The 21,993-nt window shown below is 48.5% G+C and overlaps 1 protein-coding gene and 1 non-coding gene across 2 annotated transcripts in view; both read left to right on the top strand.

The window, feature by feature from the left end:
* The first annotated feature begins 281 nt into the window (after nt 1–281).
* Nucleotides 282–21,993, top strand: part of GPD1L (glycerol-3-phosphate dehydrogenase 1 like) — a 58,817-nt gene continuing 37,105 nt past the window's right edge. The window contains exons 1-2 of the mRNA XM_040246323.1: nt 282–495; nt 13,108–13,285. Coding sequence (XP_040102257.1) covers nt 449–495; nt 13,108–13,285 — 225 coding nt within the window. The 5' untranslated portion in view covers nt 282–448. The remainder of the gene's footprint in view (nt 496–13,107; nt 13,286–21,993) is intronic.
* TRNAA-UGC lies at nt 18,922–18,994 on the top strand. Its single transcript has one exon. It is a non-coding gene; the product is annotated as a tRNA-Ala (tRNA).

The following is a 21,993-nucleotide window of genomic DNA, read 5'->3' as shown; positions in this document are numbered from 1 at the left end:
TCCAGAGTCCTCTCTTGGCTTCATATTGCAGCCTGGCAGCACCTCCCGAGACAGGTGGAGAGGGAGGCACCAGAGAAAGCCTGCTCCGCGAGGAAGGCGGTGCGTCCCCTGCGCCCGGAGCGCGAGTCTCGGCGAAACCAGCCAGAGCTGCACGTGGCGCGGCGGGAGAGGCGGTCTGTGGAAGCGGACTACAAGTCCCGAGAGGCCTCGCGCTGGGATGGGCGGGGCCTCGGGGGCCGGGCGTGCGCAGTGGCTCTCGGGAGTGGCGGGGCTGGCCCTCCGGGCTGTCAGCTGTGGCCCCGGGCGCCCGGGCGGGGGTGGTTGCGGCCATTGGCCGAGAGGCGGCGGGGCGGGGCCGTCGTGCGCCGCAGCGGGTTCATGTCGAGCGGGTGGAGGCGGGCAGCCGATCCGGTAGGCGCGCGCCGGTCTGCAGCGTTCGGCCTGAACCATGGCAGCGGCGCCCCTGAAAGTGTGCATCGTGGGCTCGGGGAACTGGTGAGCGGCAGCGGGCGGGCGGCGCGGACTCCGCCTCCAGGAAGCCCCTCTCCAGGGCGAGCGAGGGTGCGCGTCCCCGCCGCGGCGAGGACACCCGGCACCGCGCGTGGGGAGGCGGGGCGGGCAGCGTCGCGGCCCGGCTGGGCACCGCGCACCCAGGGAGGCCGCGCCGAGGCACCAGCTGGGGAGGCCCAGAGCCCGCGTGCTCATGGAGGCGGCGCAGAGAGAGGGGACGGGGTGCCCGCGGGCACCTGTCTGCGCTCGCGGCACCAGGCAGCGGACGCACGGGGGCCACCTGCTCGCCACGCCCGGGGGGTTTGGGCAACATCCTCAGGACGTTCTCCATTCTCCTGGGCAGATCGCCTGGGTAGAGGAGTTGTGGGAGGCTCGAGCATTCTTCCTGGGGTTTCCGTGTCAAGGAAACCGAGGCAGAGGGGGATGAAGGGTGCCTGCCATGCAGGTCGAGGGCGGGGCCGGCTTTGCCCTTCCAAGTGCAAGTCCGGCTCCAGGCTTCTGCTAAGTAAGTCTGGTATCTTACTAACATATCGGGAAGAAAATCCGAGTTGCCTACAGCCTGGGCTCCTCCAGTAGCTCAAGGGCTTTGGGAATTCTTAGCTGGGGGGCCGGGGCGGAGGGGCGGTGGTGCTGTTTGCGAAGCTTTGCGTCTCCGCTGTGCTAGGCGTTCTCGTAAGCACTTTAAACGTTAGCCCTTTTAGTTCCCTTTCTCAGACTTAATACAGTTGGATTATTTGCTGTGTTTGGGTGACTGTAGAGGAAAGTGGGCTGGGGGCTAGGAGGCGGAATATGGTATATCATCTGATATTTTCAATCTTTTTCCATGGCTTCCCGCTGTTTTTCCCACATTCGAGGGACTGGTATAATAGTTAAAAGAGTGATGTCCTTTAAGTCCTGTGGCCGCACACTCATCACAGTTCACGCTTGTAGCAGTCCTACAGAAATTGGTACTAGTTACTCGGTCTTCCTCTTTAAGACTTGGCCCGGAAAGTACTTTTTGGAGGAAACCTTTTCTGATTCGCCACTTTTCCATCCCAGCGAGGCCAGGAGCCCTGTGCCCTGTTGCTAACATCTGTCACAGGTGATGCCTTATTTGATTATCTGTTTCCACTCCTCCCCTTTCAGCTCTTGAGAACAGCAGGAGCTAGGCATGTACTTGGTAAATACTAAATGAATAAACACAAACTAAGTTAAAAAAATAAATCTTTTGGCCATACTGAGCTGCATGTGGAATCTTAGTTCCAGAGTCAGGGATCCAACACTCCCCGACCCCTGCCGCGGGCGACCTGGCCCCCCCGCCCCCCGCACCCCCACTCCCCCGCCATGTATTGGCAGCATGGAGACTTGACCACTGGGGAAGTCACCCCAAACTCATTTTTTAACGAAGAAATGTAATTATATATGATTTGGCAAAAATTCACATTCACATTGTTTGAAAGGTACCCCATAACCCACCAAAAAAAAATTTATTTTCCAAGTTCCAAGACAACCCACAGTTGTCTCCCAAGGTACCTCCTGGAGGAAAACCAGTGTTATCAGTTTATTCTGTTCTTTCCGGATGAATTCCATCAGATGCAAGAGAATGTTTACAAGTAGTATTTTATCTTACATCCCTGCAAATACTAGGATATTTTGCACTTTTCTGTAAACTTTTTTCAACCACAACAAAATGTTCTGTCCTACATTTCATTGAGTCGGTAACTATCCACTGGAGAGCTTCCCTGGGACTTGCTGCTGGACTTCACCAGTTCTTATCCACAGGCACTTGAGTGAACTGTCGGCTGCCTCATGGACTGTGAGCCTGGAAACACGCCCATTCATCGGGTGTTCTTTAACACTAGTTTCCTCTTCCGAAAGAGGCCCCAGAACCACAGATAACAGCACCTTTTCCTTCTTGTGCAAGGTGCAGGAGAAATAGAATGCCTGGGCCATGCGGGATTCGGGCCTTGAGCTGGAGTCGTGAAATGACCCTCCTGCCCCCATCTCTGACTTTGGCTGCCTTCCCGCAGCTTCACTCTGATGTACTTAACTGTGTTTCTTGGCTTGCTCCGGCTCAAGGAAATGGAATGGAACTTGGCTAGTGACACTGAAGCAGAGCAATTGAGAAATGCGCCGATGGTTTGGCCTGGCTGCCAGGCTCCATTAATGATGGGATCAGATGGGAACAGTCATTGGCTTCCCAGGCTCTGTCCCGGGTACAGAGCCACGCCAGTCCTAGAGAGAGGTTCCACGACCTCAGCAGAGATTCAGGAACTTAGGAACAGAAAATAACACAGAGAGGCTGCCCAGGGGCCCCACTGAGTGTTCAGCTCTGGTCATAAACATTTGCCTGTGTGCTGCATGCAGATATAGTGGTCTTTCCAGGGGTAGGAATGCAGTGGACACCGTCTCCGCCTTCGGGTCACAAATAGATAAGGACTTGGAAGATTACGTTCAAAAGAAATACAAAGTGGAATGAAATATCTGTCACAGATTAGACGTTTTAGGTTTATTTTCCTCCTGTGGCTTGTGGGTTCTTGTTTCCCCAACCAGGGATGAAACCCACGCCCCTGCAGTAGAAGCATGGAATCTTAACCCCTGGACTGCCAGGGAAGTCCCAAGATTAGATGTTTTAAATAGTGTTTTTAATGTTGTTGTTCAGTTGCTAAGTCGTGTCTGACTCTTTGCGACCCCATGGACTGCAGCACGCCAGGCTTCCCTGTCCTTCACTGCCTCCCAGAATTTGTGCAAATCATGTCCACTGAGTCAGTGATGCCATCCAACCATCTCATTCTCTGTCATCCCCTTCTCCTGCCTTCAGTCTTTCCCAGCATCACAGTCTTTTCCAAAGAGTTGGCTCTTCATGTCAGGTGGCCAAAGGATTGGAGCTTCAGCTTCAGTATCAGCCCTTCCAATGAATATTCAGGGTTGATTTCCTTTAGGACTGACTGGTTTGATCTCCTTGCTGTCCAAGGGACTCTCAAGAGTCTTCTTCAGCACCGCAATTTGAAAACATCAGTTCGTTGGCGCTCAGCTTTCTTTTTGGTCCAACTCTCAAATCCATACATGACTATCGGGAAAACCATGGCTTTGACTATACAGACCTTTGACAGCAAAGTGGAATCCAGTGTTTTTAATAGTGTTTGTTAAAACATGGTCCAAAGACCACGTGCATCAGAATTGTGTGTGGGTATTGATCACTCAGTCGTGTCCGCCTCTTTGTGGCCTTGTGGACTGTAGCCCTCCAGGCTCCTCTGTCCATAGAATTCTCCAAGCAAGAATACTGGAGTGGGTTGCCATTTCCTTCTCCAGGGGGTCTTCCCAACCCAGGGATTGAACCCAGATCTCCTGCATTGCAGGCAGATTCTTTACTATCTGAACCAGAATTAGTACCAAGGAATCTGAACTTGCTGAATCACATTCCCTGAGGGCAGGGCAGATTTTTTTCCCTTCAGGGACTTTAGCCTTCTGCTAACTTTTTTTTTTTTTTGCCTTGCCATAAAGCATGTGGGATCTTAGTTCCAGTTCCCAGTCCAGGGATCAAACCCATACCCTCGCATTAGAACGCAGAGTCTTAAACACTGAGCCACAATCTTTTCCACAAACACTGAACCCAATCTTCCACTAATTTTAAAACAGATTACCAAAAGACAGACCCTACCAGATTCTGAGGAATAGGAAGTTGCCTAAGCAGTGTTCACCCTTGGGAACTTGAAGTTGCTGAGAATGCTTAGGTAAATAAAGGTATTACATCTGTAGCTATAAGGTGGCTCACATTAAGTTCGTCCTGCAGTGTGAATGAGCATCTATAACTATGCGGATACCTGAAGAATGACAGGCCCTGTCCCACCCTCCTGCACTTTGAGAGTGGAAGCTGGGGCACCTCACTAAGCCCTGCTGGGCTGCCCGCTGTGGGAAACCGGCACCGCGTTTCATGGGCCTGGTCCCGATGACTCATAAAAGCAACTGAAAGGAACAAACAAAAGCCTCCTAAGTTCCTGCGAAGATGAAACAAAGTTCCTCCAGCAAAAAGATCTCCAGGAGATCTCTCCTTGGGACAGCCACCCAGATACAGGGATAAGATGCAGTTTGAGAACTAAAACCTCAGGGTTGTGTTAGTGAGAGCTGGGCCTCTTTGTGCATTGATGCGGAACCAAACCCTGGAGACCAGAGCTGTGGGTGAAGTAGAAAAGGACCGCTTTATTACCTGGCCAGGCAAAGGAGGACACACCAGGCTTCTGCCTGGAAAAGCTGTGTGTCTCTTCCAGAGAACTTGATGAGGGTTTTTATAATAGTGGGTCAAAGATGGGGTTGCTGACAAGATCAGGGAGTATGCTGGATTTCAGGTGGTTGGTCTTCTAACCTTGATGAGCTGCTCTAGTCCCTTTAATCTTGCCTTAGGTGGTTTCTCAGTTGATTAGCCAATTGTTCGAATCTACCCTTTGGAACTAAGGAAAGGTATAATGGCTGGAGTCTTGCCTACCAGAAACGGTACACAGAAAGGCCTCTGTGCCTGGGAGCCCCACAGGGCCCCACTTGGTTTCAGTTGTATTTGCAGCCCCACCTCTGTGCCTGGGAGCTAAGTCCAGAAACACCCCAAACCTCCTTGGGAGGTCAGGTGAGGCAAGAGGCAGCAGTAATAGGATTCCACCCTGATCTCCTGGTTTCTTACCCTGTCATTCTAGGTCCTTGAGCAAACTGCTTCTCTCCAAGGGTCAGGTTCTGACATTGGTACCTGCTGTTTAGGATCATGGTTAGAATGAAATGAGGTGATCCAGGAGAGACCTAGGTTCAATCCCTGGGTTGGGAAGATCCCCTGGAGAAGGGAAAGGCTCACCACTCCAGTATTCTGGGCTAGAGAATTCCATGGACTTATTGTCCATGGGGTCCCAAAGAGTTGAACAGGACTGAGCGGCTTTTACTTCTTCAGGAGAACGCAGAGCGACTAGCACTCAGTAAATGTCAGCTAATGAAAAAATGTTACTTTCGTTAGTTGGGTCATCTTTGACCAGCACTGTTATCAAGTCACACAACGGACCTTTTCAAGGTCAGTGTTTAATAAAGTGGAGTGGGAACGCAGATCCTTCTAACTCCAATTCATGTCTCTCTAAATTCTTATCATTTTCAGTGAGAAGCATACTTCTACCTGAGAGCCAGTGCTAATCACAAAATGCCAAGGAACAGGGGCAGAGGAGGGGAAAAGATCAGAGAGCAGGAGGTGTTTCTAGAAGTTATCTTTTGCCCTTGTTTACACTGTCACCTCACAGCTTGACTGACTCCTGGGACTGAAGGTCAGGGAGACCTTTGGCCTACTTTGCACTGATGGCCGAAGCTGGACATGTGGGTGACTCTTTTTGTCCTGCTGGAAGCGTCTGAATATAGCCTGGATGGCTCTTCATCCCCGTGTCATCCTTTTTCTTCTGTGTTACTCAGTGTCAGTGATGATTCTTGCTGTATCCTGACATGGAGAGCTTGAACAGATTTGAGCATTGGTGTGTGAGCTCCTCTGAGGTCAGAAATGACCCTTTCCCTGTCCACAGGCAGCGGAACTGACATGCCTCTGCTCTGGAGGCGGGGGTGGGTAGTGATGGGTAGGGGCTACCTGGGAGGAGACCCACTTCCCCGACCAGCCAGGCTGAAAACACCTTCCAGGCTGATACACCTATTTCTGTTTCTGTGCAGTAAAAATATCACAGCTATTCTGGGGGTGAGTCCGGTTTTCCTATCTGAGCCCTCTTTCACCATTCTTCATTTCTTCCTTGTCTTTAAAGGGGATAATCATTATAGTAGTTACCACTTATGGGCATTTTCTGTGTCTGGGATATGTGCTATTTCATGTATATCTAATAATAAGCCTATGCGGTACTATTATTATCCCTATTTTAGATGATGAAATTGACATTGGAAAACTTCTCAAGGTCAGTGGTTAATACAATAGAATTGAAACGCAGATCCCTCTAACTTCAGTGTGCTTGTTTCTAGAAATTCTTATCATTTTTATTTAGTTTTTTGGCCATGACCAAGCAGAACGTGAGATCTTTGTTCCCAGACTAGGGATCGAACCCACGTGCCCTGCCGTGGAAATGTGGAGTCTTAAGCCCTGGACTGCCAGAGAAGTTCCTAATTCTTACCATTTTTAGTGAGAAGCATACTTTTATCTGAACAAATCCCATCTGCACAAAAAAAGTGAATATCTTACCCTCCCTAAAAAAGTCTAGTATATAAATCAAATTGAAGTGAGATCTTAAAAATCGTCCCAGAGGGACTTCCTTGGTGGCAAAAGTCTTTGGAAAAAAGATCCTGTTCAGTTTCCCTCCACAGCAGGCATCCCTTCTCCTGCAGTTATGGCACAATCACACTTTGCTGTTTATAAGGTATGCGCGCGCTCAGTCGCTTCAGTCATGTCTGATGCTGCAACGCCATGGACTGTAGCCCGCCAGGCTCCTCTGTCCATGGGATTCTCCAGGCGAGAATACCGGAGTGGCTTGCCGTGCCCTCCTCCAGGGGATCTTCCGCACCCAGGGATCCAGCCCGCATCTCCTGTGTCTCCTGCCTCACAGGTGGATTCTTTACCACTGAGCCAGCAAGGAAGCCCTGTTAATAAGGTGCCCGATCTTAAAATGAATCTAGAAAATGAATCATTAGAAAAGCCCTGTATATGAGAGACCAGCTTCCACCCAGTAGGCTCAGAGCAGCAGCCAGGTGAGCCCACTCTTTCTGAAGACACGTCCCATTGTTTAGCGAGTCATGTATCCAGCAGCTCTTCTCTGTAGTATCTCCAGGTTTCTCAGCGGTTCCTGGTGGGAAGTTGTCCAGGTGCCTCACCTCCAGATCTTGCTTCTGCCCCTCATCCCTGACTCCCAGGGCTTGACGGCATCAGGAACTAAGCCTGGCATTCCTCCAGCTCCTCTGGGGTTCTCCTCGTGGCGCTTTGCCATCCTTCTGCACTTTGAGGCTCAGCGCCTTCCACAGTTGGGTGCCAGGACTTCAGTTATCTGCTGCTGCCCAGCTATCTCCCCCCGAGACTTCCTGACTTCAAACAGCCATCACTGTTGGCTTCTGATTCTGGGGCTCGGCAGTTTGGGCTAAGCTGGGTGGGTCTGTGCTGGTCTCTCCTGGGCTCACTGGTAAGGCAGCAGTCGGGTGGGGTGTGGGCTGGGGCTCTCGGTCCTCCACACCCACTTTCATGGGGGGTGGGCTTTGGCCAGGCTGATGGGGCTGACAAGCCACATGTTTCTCTGTCTGCAGCAGGCAAGCTTGGGCTCCTCCGTGTGGTGACTGGATTCCAACTTCCAGAAAGAGTTCATATGAATTCCTCACATACGTGGAATTATACAGTGATTTTTTTTTTTTTTTGTAACTGGCTTATTTCATTTAGTATAATGTCCTCATGTTTCACTTGTACCATGTACCAAAATTTCCTTCCTTTTTAAGGCTGAATGATTGAATATATATACCACCTTCTCTTTATCTGTCCATCAGTGAACACTTGGGTTGCCACTATCTTTTGGCTCTCATATATAATTCTGCTATGAACATTGGTGTACAAATACCTCTTCAAGATTCTGCTTTCAAGTCTTTTGGGTGTATGCCCAGAAGGGGAATTGCTGGATCAGATGGTAATTCTATTTTTAGTTTTTTGAGGAACCTCTGTATTGTTTTTCATAGCAGTTGTGCCATTTTACATTCCCACCAGCAGAGTACGAGGGCTCCAATTTCTGCACATGTTTTTTCACTAATACTTGTTTTTTCGTTTTGTTTTAATATAGTAGCTACCCTGACAGGTGTGAGGTAGTATGTATTTTGTTAATTGCATATGATCATATGTTAGGTACACTTTTGCATCCTGTTTTCTGTTAAATGTAGCATTCTATCTTAGGCTTTTCACCTGCAGTTTAGATTTTGATAGACAGGCTTTTTTTTCCATCTTCTCCTTCTCCTTTTTCTGTGTGAAGTTGTTCACACCTCTGTGGTTGCTAGCTTTGATTTTAAACTTAGGAAGCCTCCCTATCCAGAGATCAAATAAGCATTCACCAAATTAAATCTGTTTTTAAAATTCTTTATTTTTCACATTTGCATCTAAATACTCTGGCATTTGATTGTACTCTAAAAGCCCTTAGCTGCAAAGAATTATGCAAAATGTTAACAGTGGTTCTCTCTGGTAGTGAGTTATTTGTAATTGGTTTTTTCATCTTTCATGAATAGCTTTTAGAAATAAGAAAGTAGATGTTATTTAAACCAAAATTGTGGAAAAGGAAATGGCAACCCACTCCAGTATTCTTGCCTGGAGAATCCTATGGAAAGAGGAGCCTGGTGGGCTACAGTCCATGGGGTCGCTAGGAGTTGGACATGACTCACAGACCAAAATTGACCATTCTCTTCCCTTGGTTACATAGGCTGGATCAGCTCTGCGCTTGGGATGAGAAGAGTCTAGCTGAACCCTTGTTTGTTCTCCCTGAAGAGTTTCCTCCTTGGTTAAAGAGGGATGGTCTTGTGGGTTCCTTTCTGGACCAGAAAGCTTCTGCACCGTGCAGTTCTGGGAATTGTCAGCCTGCCTGAATAGATATCTTGTCCCTCGGCTGATTAAAATATCACTTCTTTTGGAGAGGAAGAGAGGAGCCAGCACCAAGGGGTTGAGGGTGTTGCCTAGTGGAGGTTAGGACTTCCAGCAGGTGAGTGTCTATCCATCTGGGACCCAGGGAGAGAGAGCAGAGTGGTGAAGACATGTGAAGTGAAAGTTGCTCAGGCTTGGCCACTGTTTGCAACCCCACGGGGTATATAGTCCATGGAATTCTCCAGGCCAGGATACTGGAGTGGATAGCCTTCTCCAGGGGATCTTTCCAACCCAGGGATCGAACCCAGGTCTCCTGTATTGCAGGCGGATTCTTTACCAGCTGAGCCACCAGGGAAGCCCAGGAATACTGGCGTGGGTGGCCTTTCCCTTCTCCAGGGGATCTTCCCAAGCCAGGAATCGAACCCAGGTCTCCCTCATTGCAGGCAGATTCTTCACCAGCTCAGCCACTAGGGAAGCCCGCTGAAGACATGGCTAGGTTGCAGGTCTTCTTTGTTCATCTCCCTAGATTCTTCAGTGAACTGAGTTTCTTGCTTCCCCAGTCGCATCTCTTCCTGTCCCTTCCCCACCCCGTCCATGAGTGGCGGAGAACCGGCTTGGCCCAGAGTCACCTGGAGTTACCTCTAGCTGCGTATCTGATACATCCCTTTGCTCCTGCTGCAAAATAGCCCACCCTCCCCCAACGCAGGGCTGAAAATAACACACACGTGTTGTTGCTTGTGCGTCTCCGAATCCGCTGGTTCATTCTTGGCTTGGCCCCACTCCTCACGTGCCTGCGACTGGCTCAGTGTTGCCTGGAAGCTCTCCTTTGCCTGTTCTTCCCACCCCTAGAGTGTGAAGCCCCTTTGCTTCTCTGCAGACGTAGGGACTGTTCCCATGTCTTCTCCCTGGACCACCTTCCCCGCGCCCCCCACCCCACCTCCAACGCCAGGTCTGTCCATCGTTTCTCTCAGCTGAATCTTGGGTGTGCGAGACTTTTCGTGGATGAACTGGGTTGCATTGGAGTCCTTTGTGTTGAAAGTCTGTCGCAATTGACCCTTCTAATCATGTGTCCCTCATTCCCCTTCTCCTCTTATCACACACAGGACTGTGAATTCCTTTTACTTTGTTCTCTCTTAAGTGGGTGTGATCTCGGGTGGCCTCCGTCTACAAGGGCTTGGAGCAGGGCTTGGGTTCCCAGCTGGAGACTGAGTCCAGATCGAGGTCAGCTAGATCCTAGCCACTAGACCAGTGGTCAGTGACAGGAGCCCTGGCCCTTCAGCTCTGCAGAAAAGAACTTCCACAAAGACGGAAAGTAGTGAAGCAAGTATTTATTAAGAGGAAAAGAGTACAGTGTGTATGGATAGACACACAGGCAGACTCAGAGGGAGAGTCCCTGAGTCGCACTCTCCTGGCAGTTTGAATTACTTTTATGGGGCGTTTCTTAATGGTTTTCCTTTGGCCGATCATTTTGGTTTGCGTTCACAGTCCATATTAGAAATATCTCAGGATCCTCGCATGTGTGCGCGTACATCACTAAGCCTAGATGGATTGTACCAAAAAGGCGTATGGGTAGGGAACATCCTTGGTATCACTTCCCTGTAGCCTCCAAGGAGCCTCTCTGCACATGTGTGGCCGGGGAGGTCTCCTGACTTCGAGAATGAGAAATATGTCATCTGGGCAGGGTCCAACTTCCTCCTTTAATTGTCCTGCTGTTCTCACCTTGGAGTTTTGGTCCAAAGGGAATAAATCTCCAATTGCTTTACTTTGGGAGGCCCTCTACCTCCTGCCTAATGTGGGAAGCTTTTTTTTTTCTTTAAATATTGATTTAATATGGCTATATCAAGTCTTAGTTGTGGTATGTGGGAATCTAGTTCCCCGACCAGGGATTGAACCTGAGCTCCCTATATTGGGAGTGTGGCATCTTAGCCACTGGATCCCAGTGAAGTCCCAAGGTGGTTGGGAAGCTTTGGAGAGCACTGCTTTGTATTGCCAGCTTCCTGCCAAGTGCATTATACACAATAGGTGTTCAGGACATTTTTTGCAACCGAGATCAATGCATGAATGAAAGACTGAATAAGGCGTTGATGAAACTAAGGAGCAGGTAGAAAGCAGTCCTGATGAGCTTACAGGAGTGAACAGTATACCTGGAGTTCTCATTTTTTTTCTGTCCTAAGCCCCTTTGAGCACCATAGGACAGGGTCTGTCTGGTGGGCTTAGTTCTTAATCGTTCCAATTGTTATTTAAGTTCTCTTAACTAACTTTTCAGCAGACACTACAGTCGGTTTGTCCCTGGTTGCAAATGCTTGACTTCTTCAGGAGGCGACTAAAGGGAGAAGCAGGTGTATTCCAGTAAGACTGGACCGTGGGGAGGGCGCTTGTGGTTCTAGTTTATTTTCTCACTAGCTTTACTAGACTTGGATTCCTAGTGTCTTAGAGATCCCCACCCATCTCAGTTTGCTGGGTTCATCAGAATCACACTTGGTCTCTTTGACCTTGTGTGAATTGTCAGGATAAACATTTGGATAAAGGAGATTCTTGGCCTTTTCTTCTATCAAGTATCAGAGGAGAATTGGATTAATGGATATTTAGCTAATAAACTATCCTGCTGGCATAGAATAAGGATTTCACAGGGAGAGCCACAGTTGCACATAATCTATTGTACAGCCAAAGATAAACGCAAGGATAACCCTCTCCATCTCTTCTGTATCAGTTTGGTCCTTCCCCCTTTTTGTCATTACCCCTTACTCATTTTCCAAACTGTCTTAAGAATAATCGTTAGAAAAAATAATGAATGCCCTGACATGTGAATTCTCCAGGTGCTCCAGGCCTTTCTTTACTTTGCTCCTCATACCAGGAAGGTTGTCTAATAAACAAACTGTTTTTCCGTTCAAAGCCTGAAAAAGAAACTGATTGGCTTAGCTGGGATTAGGTACCACCCCTGGCCCAAATTGCTGCACCCAGCACATCCCTGAAATGGGCCCAGGTGCCTGAGCTGACCAGCAACATCTCTGCCATAGGGACCAGCTGCACACCCCCGGCTCTTATACGGAGGACTGGCATCAACTGCATTAACTGGCATCTTCTCTTCCCTTGGGGGAAAGCCTGTGGATGACTGATTCATTCCCAGGATATGTTTGGTGAATAGAGATGCAGAGAAAAGGGAGCTTTTAGAGGCTGCTGGGTGTCTGGTGGGGAGACCAGACCTGCAGCCCTTGCTCTGCTCTTTCTCTTGAAACCACTTGGATCTTGTCTTTCCTTTATGACTCCACTTGGGCCCTGGTGGAGTTCACCAGAACACAGCTTATTCTACAGTAACTGCATATGAATCGTCTTTTGATGGATTTGAAATATAGCCTAAAATGGCCTTGGAGACTTTGGGAACCCTTGAACTGTTTGTTTGTTTTCTTTTGCTTTTTTGTTTTCAAGATTTCTTTATTTTATTTTTGGCTACACTGGGTCTCTGTTGCTTTCCCTAGCTGAGGTGAGCAGGGGGCTACTCTCTAGTTGTGGTGGTTGGGCTTCTTATTGCCGAGGCTTCTCTTATTGCAAAGCCCAGGCTGTAAGATACATGGGCTTCAGTAGTTGCTCTAGAGCCTGTGAGTTGCACAGGCCTCGTTGCCTCACTGCATGTGGGATCTTCCTGGAGCGGGGATTGAACCTGGGTCCCCTGCATTGCCAGGTGGATTCTTAATCACTGGGCCACTGGGGAAGCCCAGAAGTGTTATTTTTATGCCATCTCTCAGGTGGATTTCTCTTCCACCTGTGATAGTCTCTTCCAAGAAAGGTTGATGCCTTCTAGTCTCAAGGGGAGCTACTTTTTGACCTGGTACCAAATTCTGAGGCTTTCCTGACCACAGGGTGGTATTTCCAAGTGAAAACAACCAAGTTTCAGCTGAGGCAATATCATATCTTGATTTATAAGCTCAGTGCTTGAATAAGAACTCAAATCTGAATTATAATCCTGTGCTTTTTCTCTTCTGCTCAAGGAGGTTTATCATTTTCTTTCTTTTTAAAAAGTTTTTATTATTTTTTAATTGTTTTCTTTTCCATTGTTTCTTTTGCAGGGGTTCAGCTGTTGCAAAAATAATTGGTAATAATGTCAAGAAACTTCAGAAGTTTGCCTCCACGGTCAAGATGTGGGTCTTTGAAGAAACAGTTAATGGGAGAAAACTGACAGACATCATAAATAACGACCATGAAAATGTGAAATACCTCCCTGGACACAAGCTGCCAGAAAATGTGGTAAGATTTGGGGGTAAAAAGTAAAAAGTTGACAAAAAAATTCACTCAGATTTTCCCACTACATCTTATGGAAAAACCAGAATGAACCTTTTGGCCACCCAATTCATTTGGTTCATTCTGAAAGTTAGGCTTGACTGAGTTAGGTCCTAGGACTTGCGGGGGTGGGAAAACTGCTTCCCCAGTCTCCTGTTCCTTTCTCCCACCAAGTTCATTGCTTGATCTGCTTTGGTTTTCCTCCCTGGTGGCTCAGACGGTAAAGAGTCTGCCTATAATGTGGGAGACCTGGGTTCGATCCCTGGGTTAAGAAGATCCTCTGGAGAAGGAAATAGCAATCCCCTCCAGTACTCTTGCCTGGAAAATCTCATGGACGGAGGAGCCTGGTGAGCTACAGTCTATGGGGTCGCAAAGAGTCGGACACAACTAAGCAACTTCACTTTCTTTATTGTGAATATGGGCCTTGCTAGGGCTGCCATGACAAAGTAAAATAGACTGGGTGTCTTAAACAATAGGAATGAATTTTCTCATAATTCAAGAGACTCCAGGTTGTCTGGAGAAAGTAATTTTTCTCTCCCCTTCTAGGTTCTACTGTCTGGCCTAAGCAATTAAGTTGACACAAGTCTGAATAACATGTAATAAAGAATCTACCTCCAGTACAGGAGAAATGGGTTCGATCCCTCGGTCAGGAAGATCCCCTGGAGAAGGGAATGGCAGTCCACTCCTGCATTCTTGCCTGGAGAATTCCTTGGACAGAGGAGCCTGGTGGGCTCCACTCCATGGAGTCACAAAGAGTCGGATACCAATGAGCAATTAAAAAAAAAAAATTCATAGGAGAGACCAAGGAAAACTTTGTAACCAAAAAGATAGAAGCCCTTACCTTAGATAATCCTGAGCTAAAGAGAAAAAGGGGATGGTGGGAACTTGCCCAGTTGTCCAGTAGTTAAGACTCTGAGGTTCCAGTGCAGGGACGTGGCTTTGATCCCTCATCAGGGAACTAAGATCATCCCACATGGCTCAGGGCATGGCCAAAAAGCAAGAAAAAGGAGGATGTTGAGGGTTCAGTTCAGTTCAGTCGCTTAGTCGTATCCGACTCTTTGCGACCCCATGAATCGCAGCACGCCAGGCCTCCCTGTCCATCACCAACTCCCAGAGTTCACTCAGACTCACGTCCATCGAGTCAGTGATGCCATCCAGCCATCTCATCCTCTGTCGTCCCCTTCTCCTCCTGCCCGCAATCCCTCCCAGCATCAGAGTCTTTTCCAAAGAGTCAGCTCTTCACATGAGGTGGCCAAAGTACTGGAGTTTCAGCTTCAGCATCATTCCTTCCAAAGAAATCCCAGGGCTGATCTCCTTCAGAATGGACTGGTTGGATTTCCTTGCAGTCCAAGGCACTCTCAAGAGTCTTCTCCAACACCACAGTTCAAAAGCATCAATTCTTCGGTGCTCAGCCTTCTTCATAGTCCAACTCTCACATCCATACATGACCACAGGAAAAACCATAGCCTTGACTAGACAGACCTTAGTCGGCAAAGTAATGTCTCTGCTTTTGAATATGCTATCTAGGTTGGTCATAACTTTTCTTCCAAGAAGTAAGCGTCTTTTAATTTCATGGCGGGAGAGTCAATTATGGGAGGTGAGCTGGAAAGCACAGGAAACAAAGGTGAAGTTTTTATACAGATTTAAACTTTACCTTCCCAGTTTTGGAGTTCGTAGAGATCTGGCCCTCCTCTTCTTCCCTTGGAGGGAGAACCCCCCCACCCCTTACAAATGGAGATTTCCTTTATAAATGTAAATGTTTTTACATAAGGGCAACTCCTATTTGTTTTTCATTGAGTCAGTGATGCCATTCAACCATCTCATCCTCTGTCACCCCCTTTTCCTCCTGCCCTAGATCTTTCCCAACACCTTAAAATAATTAATATGCTGAACTTCCTTGGTGGTCCAGTGGTAAAACTTCACACTTCCAATGCAGGGTCCCTGGTTGGGAAACTTAAGATCCCACAAGCTGTGGGCTGCAGCCAATAAATATATAAATAAAATAACTTTATAGATAATAATAATTAATATGCCCACTGCAGAAAGGGAGACAACTTCCAGGGCCTGAAAGGGACTCTTGTCTAACACTCAGAAATGAATTGTCCCAGGAGACACACAAACTGGCAAAGCAAGAGACTTTATTGGGATGGAATGCCCGGGCAAAGAACAGTAGGATAAAGGAGCCCAGGAGAACTGCTCTGCCACGTGGCTCTGCAGTCTCGGGTTTTATGGTGATGGGATTCGTTTCTGGGATGTCTTTGGCCAGTCACTCTGACTCAAGAGTCCTTCCTGGTGGCGCACACATTAGTCAGCCAAGATAGATGCCAGCGAGAAGGATTCTGGGAGGTGGTTGGACACATGGTGTCTTCTTTTGACTTTTCCTGAACTCTTCCAGTTAGTGGTGGCTTGTTAGTCCCTGTTGCTTCCCAGGACCTCCTGTCGTGAAATAAAAATTATGGCCTGTGCCTGGCCAGGGTGTGTCGTTTCACTCAGTTTGTTTCCCCTAACATACCAAAGAGGCATATTTTAAGGTGGCAAAATGTTCTCTGCTAAAAAGCCCATGAGCAAGGTGTTGGCAGGGTTGGCTTCTTCTGAGGCCTCTCCTGGCCTCTCCTTCCTGTGTCTCCACGTGATCCTTCTTCCTAATCACCTCTATATAGACACCAGTCACATTGGGTTTAGGCTCACCCCATGACCTCGTTTTAACATAATTCCCTTTATAAAGACCCTGCCTCCAAATACAGTCACAGTCTGGGGGACTCGAGTTAGGACTTCCACATGTGAATCCGGGGCCGGGGGCGGACACATTGCAGCCCATCACAGTCTACCTTCTTGGCATTCAGGGTGCTAATCACATCAAAGCTGGAACTAAGAATTGTGCTTGTCATGTTGGTACCTGACACTTGCTCCTTGGGGGAAAAGCTGTGACAAACTTAGACAGCATCCTAGAGGCGTCACTTTGCCAACAAAGGTCCGTCTAGTCAAAGCTGTGGTTTTTCCCGGTAGTCATTATGGATGTGAGGGTTAGACCATAAAGAAGACTAGGTGCTGCAGAATTGATGCTTCCGAATTGTGGTGCTGGAGAAGACTCTTGCCAGTCCATCCTAAAGGAGATCAGTCCTGGGTGTTTGTTGGAAGGACTGATGCTGAAGCTGAAGCTCCATTACTGTGGCCACCTGATGTGAACAGCTGACTCATTGGAAAAGACCCTGATGCTGGGAAAGATTGAAGGCAGGAGGAGAAGCGGGTGACAGAGGGTGAGATGGTTGGATGCCATCACTGACTTGATGGACACTGAGTTTGAGCAAACTCCAGGAGATAGTGAAGGACAGGGAAGCCTGACATTTTGCAGTACATGCGGTCGCAAGAGTCGGACACAACTGAGCAACTGAACAACAGCAAAAAGGAAGAAATGGAAATTTTATTTGAGCTAAATGAAGGATTTTAACCCGGGAACAGCATCTTAGCACCCAGAACTCTTCTGTTGGAAGTCAAGGCAGGGTTATGTAAGTTTTTTGAGGGAGCTGTATATTAAATGATATGATACTGACAGCTGTGCCAATCCAAACCTGTAGATAACAAAGCAGTGATGCTGGAAGCTTGGCTTCTCTGTATAGTGGTGTTGAATCAAATCTCAGAGACAGACTTTTGGGTGAAGTAGAAAAGAATAGCTTTACTGCTTGGCCAGGCAAAGGGGGACACAGTAGGTTCCTGTCCTGGAAAACTGTGATTCCCAGTCTGGGTGAACTTGCTGAGGAGTTTTATAACAATACTTCCAGAGTGGGCTTGCCAACCAGATGAGGGTGTGTGCTGGGTCTCAGGTCAGTACAGTCGCTCAGTCGTGTCCAACTCTGTGACCCCATGGACTGCAGCACACCAGGCTTCCCTGTCCGTCACCAACTCCTGGAGCTTGCTCAGAGTCGTGTCCATCAATTCGGTGATGCCATCCAACCATCTCATCCTCTGTCGTCCCCTTCTCCTCCTGCCTTTAATCTTTCCCAGCATCAGGATCTTTTCCAATGAGTCAGTTCTTCACATCAGGTGGCCAAATTATTGGAGTTTCAGCTTCAACATCAGTCCCAGGACTGATCTCCTTTAGGATAGACTGGTTGGATCTCCTTGCAGTCCAAGGGACTCTCAAGAGTCTTCTCCAACACCAGGGTTCAAAAGCATTAGTTCTTTGGTGCTCAGGCTTCTTTATGGTCTAACTCACATCCATACATGACTACTGGAAAAACCATAGCTTTGCTTAGATGGACCTTTGTTAGGAGAGTAATGTCTCTGCTGTTTAGTATGCTGTCTAGGTTGGTCGTGGCTCTTCTCGGGTGGTCATCTCCTAATCTTGCTGAGCTTCTTTCGTCCCTTTCACCTCGCCTTAGGTGTGTTCTTGGCTGCTCCTCCCTTGATGAGTACTAATCTGCCCTTTGGAACTCAGGGAAGGTCATGGAGGCTGGAGTCTTCCCTACAAGAAAGAGGGCACAAAAAAGAGATTTCGGGGCCCAGAAGCTCCACAGGGTCCTCTTTGGTTTCAGTGGCGGGTCACCGTGATCCCCTCCAAGATCTAGAAGGAATGTTATCTTTAGGGAATTGCTTCCTTGATGCTGGCAGAGTGTTACTCTGTGGTTGAGCAGGTATTTCCACCTATGGGGCAGGTATCGTCCGTGTATAATGCAGATACTCAATGCCCAATAGAGGGGAGTTGTTTAGGCACTCAGTTGAATCTGACTCTTTGCAGCCCCATGACTGTAGCCCGCCAGTCTCCTCTGTCCATGGGATTTCCCAGGCAAGGGTGCTGGAGTGGGTTGCCATTTCCTTCTCCAGCAGATCTTTCCAACCTAGGGATCAAACCCATGTCTCCAGCTTGGCAGGCAGATTGTTTACCACTGAGCCATCTGGGAAGTCCCCAATAGAAGGGGGAGAAAGACCAAAGGGCAGAGAAAAAAAATGTTATTGTTTTGTTTAAATTTTTCTTATCTTGCCATAAAATACGGGTTTTATTTCACATACCCTTTCTAAGTTGATGGAGTTTGGTCCATCCCTAGGCCAGCTAATGGACTGGTCTTTAATTAAAATCAAGGTTAAGACCTAAATCACTGAAGGGGATTGGAGGAAATAGAAAATTGGAAAAATGATAGTTTCAAATTCCAGCTTATTAGGCTTGAGCAGAAACCTCTAGGTTATTGCCTGGCCTCATTGCAGTGACTTGTGGAGGTAGGAAGAAATGAGATGAGAATGAAACTCGTGACCCAGCTACTGGTGTGAGTGGGGTTTGTGAACTTTTTTTTTTTTTAATATTTATTTATTTATTTTTGGCTGCTCTGGGTCTTCGTTGCGGTGCGTGGGCTTCTTGTTGCAGTAGCTTTTCTTGTTTTGGAGCACAGGCTCTATCTAGGTGCTCAAGTTTCAGTAGCTGTGGTGCACAGGCTTAGCTGCCACGTTGCACGTGGGATCTTCCCGGGCCAGGGATCGACCAGTGTCCCCTGCATTGCAAGGTGAATTCTTAACCACTGGACCCCCAGGGAGCCTAGAATTCCTGAACTTCTGTTCCAGATTCACCCCTGGGTGGCTTTTTGGAAGAGTGTTAGAAAACTAGCCCAGGGACTTCCTTGGTGTTCCAGTGGTTAGGACTCTGCACTTGCATTGCAGGGGCCACGGGTTCGATCCCTGGTCGGGGAACCAAGATCCTGGCTGCCATAAGCTGCAGACCCGAAAAAGAAAGAAAGAAAATGAAAGCCAGCCCACATGGCTGTCTGACTCCTGGCAGGGGAGGCAGATTTGTAGGCTGATGAATTCTAGCAAGTTTGGAGATGCAGTCCTTCTCACTGAGGATTGCCGATGGGCTTTGGCTATAGAGTTCCTTGGCATCAAGTGCTCTGGGAAGTAGTTCACATTTATCATATTGGTTACCTGAAAACTGAGATCACTACTTGGTAGGTGTCAAGGGAGGAAGGATTCATTATTTGCATCAAGTAAGGAGAACCTCAGGGGTCTTTCCCAAAGCAGAGCCTCCCCAACCGCAAAACTGTGGACCTTATAATCTAAGAGAACACGCATATTCACACAGGGGCTTGGGTGTTAGACAGAGTGAGTCCAAGCTTCAGTGGAATGAAATCATGAAGGTCAGAAAAGGTCAACTTCATCATTCTTTAGGGTCTAGTTGATCTGGAGGTGGAGTGCCCAAGATGGGTTTAAATCTTTCAAAACACTTAAGACAGAGCTTTAGGCTATTCTAACTGGGAGTCATTACAACTGATTTGGTATCTTTGCTATTGTTATTCTCTCCTCTGATAAGTTTGTCTTTTTGTTCCCTTAAGATCCTTTATTACTGTTCAAGGCAAGCCAGGCTTAGGTCCCAGAGTGGCTTGGGCCAGAGATGGCTTCTCTTCTGTCAAGAGAGCCATGCCTGGTTTTCCTTTCGTGGGGACCTCCTACGCTCTCCTTACAGTCTCACTGCATGTTCCCAGTGACCCTCTTAGGATGGTGCCATTAGTTTTCTTATTATGATGATGCTTCTGATCATCAGGGGAAGAAACCGGAGCTCAGAGAGGTTAATGAACTTGCCCCGGTCACGGAGCTGTCGGCTGCCAGGCCTGTGCCTGCTGACTCACGGCTTCTAGACAGTGATGACTTGATGATTTCGCTGTGTCACTGCGGGCAGCGTTTCCCTGGGGTTACTCCTGGTGCTGTGGGTGGGGAGAGGGTGGTTCCCAAGGGTTCCAAGCTGAGCAGTGAAGTTGCCTAACTATCTGGTGGCGGAAGTAAACGGGCCGCTGTTCCCACGGCCCTGGAAGGCCTCTGAGGTCGTGTCTAACCTTGCGTGGGGCAGACTGGTCCTCCGAGCGTCCCTTCTCATCTGTGTCGGGATCCACCCCTCCTTCCCTTCTGTAGACCACATGCTTCCTTAGCGGGTTCTTCACTGTGCTCTGAGCCAGCTCCTTCTGCACTCTCTGTACCCCACCTGCCCCAGGTGTGTGCACCTGACCTGCTGGGGTTTTGTTCTCCCATGATGCCCAGCAAGGTGCTCAGCAAACACAGCGGGAGATGAATCTGCTAGATGTTCACTGTCTGCATGGAGATCAGGGGGGCAGGAGGCGGAGGGGGAGCCAAAAACCACACCCCCCCCAAAGCCTAGCCCATGTGCCCAGGTGTGGACAAGGGAGGAGCTCTCTGCTCCTAGAAGGCTGTAGCCTTGTGACAGTGAGTGTATCTGGTCCACGGACTGGACGTTTGTATGGCCTCTGGTCATTTGCTTTGCTGTTGGAGACAGTGCTCCCGGGAACGGCCTTATTCACATCTGAGGTGTGTATCGCAAGGTCACAGCCAACGCAGCCTGTAATCCTCCAGGTCACACCACTGGTTTCCAGCCTGGGTGTGAAACCATGCAACTCAGATGAGGACTTGAACCCAGCCGAAACCCAGACTGGGATCGAACCCTCTGTCCTTTCATGAAGATCATATACCTGCTCTCAGGACTTACTGAAGTTCAGGTTCTTTATGTCTCGGTACAGAAAGAACTCAGTGAGAGACAAAGGGATAGGTAAGAAGGGGATGTGTTTAGAGAGATGTCCACTCCCTCGCTGAGTGTGGGCCATCTAGGCCTGCTCAGAAGGCAAATGGCCCCGAAGTATGGGGGTGGTTGGTTTTGATGGGCTGGGTAATTTCATAGGCTAATGAGTAGAAGGATTATTCTAGCACTCTGGTGGAGAAAGGGCAGGGATTTCCAGGAACTGGGGCACTGCCCACTTTGGGGTCTTTTATGGGCACCCTCAGGACTGTCAGGTGGTAAAAAATCTCCCTGCCAGTGCGGGAGTCACAGGAGATGCAGGTTTCTTCCGTGCGTCAGGAAGACCCCCTGGCGGGGGAAGCGGAAACCCACTCCAGTATTCTTGCCTGGAGGGTCCTGTGGACAGAGAAGTCTGGCAGTCTGTGGGGTCACTAAGGGTCAGACATGCCTGAACAACTGAGCACGTCAGGACTGTCATCACAACTGTTGGGTGTCTGTGGGCATGTTATTTAGCATATGCTAATCTAGATAGCATATTCAAAAGCAGAGACATTACTTTGCCAATAAAGGTCTGTCTAGTCAAGGCTATGGTTTTTCCTGTGGTCATGTATGGATGTGAGAGTTGGACTGTGAAGAAGGACTGAGGCCGAAGAATTGATGCTTTTGAACTGTGGTGTTGGAGAAGACTCTTGAGAGTCCCTTGGACTGCAAGGAGATCCAACCAGTCCATTCTGAAGGAGATCAACCCTGGGATTTCTTTGGAAGGAATGACGCTAAAGCTGAAACTCCAGTACTTTGGCCACCTCATGCAAAGAGTTGACTCATTGGGAAAGACTTTGATGCTGGGAGGGATTGGGGGCGGGAGAAGAAGGGGACAACAGAGGATGAGATGGCTGGATGGCATCACGGACTCGATGGACGTGAGTCTGAGCAAACTCCAGGAGTTGGTGATGGACAGGGAGGCCTGGTGTGCTGCGATTCATGGGGTCGCAAAGAGTCAGACATGACTGAGCGACTGAACTGAACTGAATGTGTTATAATGAGTGCGTAATGAGGCTAAGGTCTACCAGAAGTGGAATATTCTGTCATCTTGGACCTGGTCGGTGTTAGTCAGTTCTAACCAGTTTATGTTGTATCCTTAATAGCTTTGTCCTTTTAAAGGCTGTGCCCT

This window comes from Oryx dammah, unplaced genomic scaffold, assembly GCF_014754425.2.
Source record: "Oryx dammah isolate SB20612 unplaced genomic scaffold, SCBI_Odam_1.1 HiC_scaffold_9, whole genome shotgun sequence".
Lineage (NCBI taxonomy): Eukaryota > Metazoa > Chordata > Mammalia > Artiodactyla > Bovidae > Oryx > Oryx dammah.
This window is presented reverse-complemented; position numbering and strand designations above follow the sequence as displayed.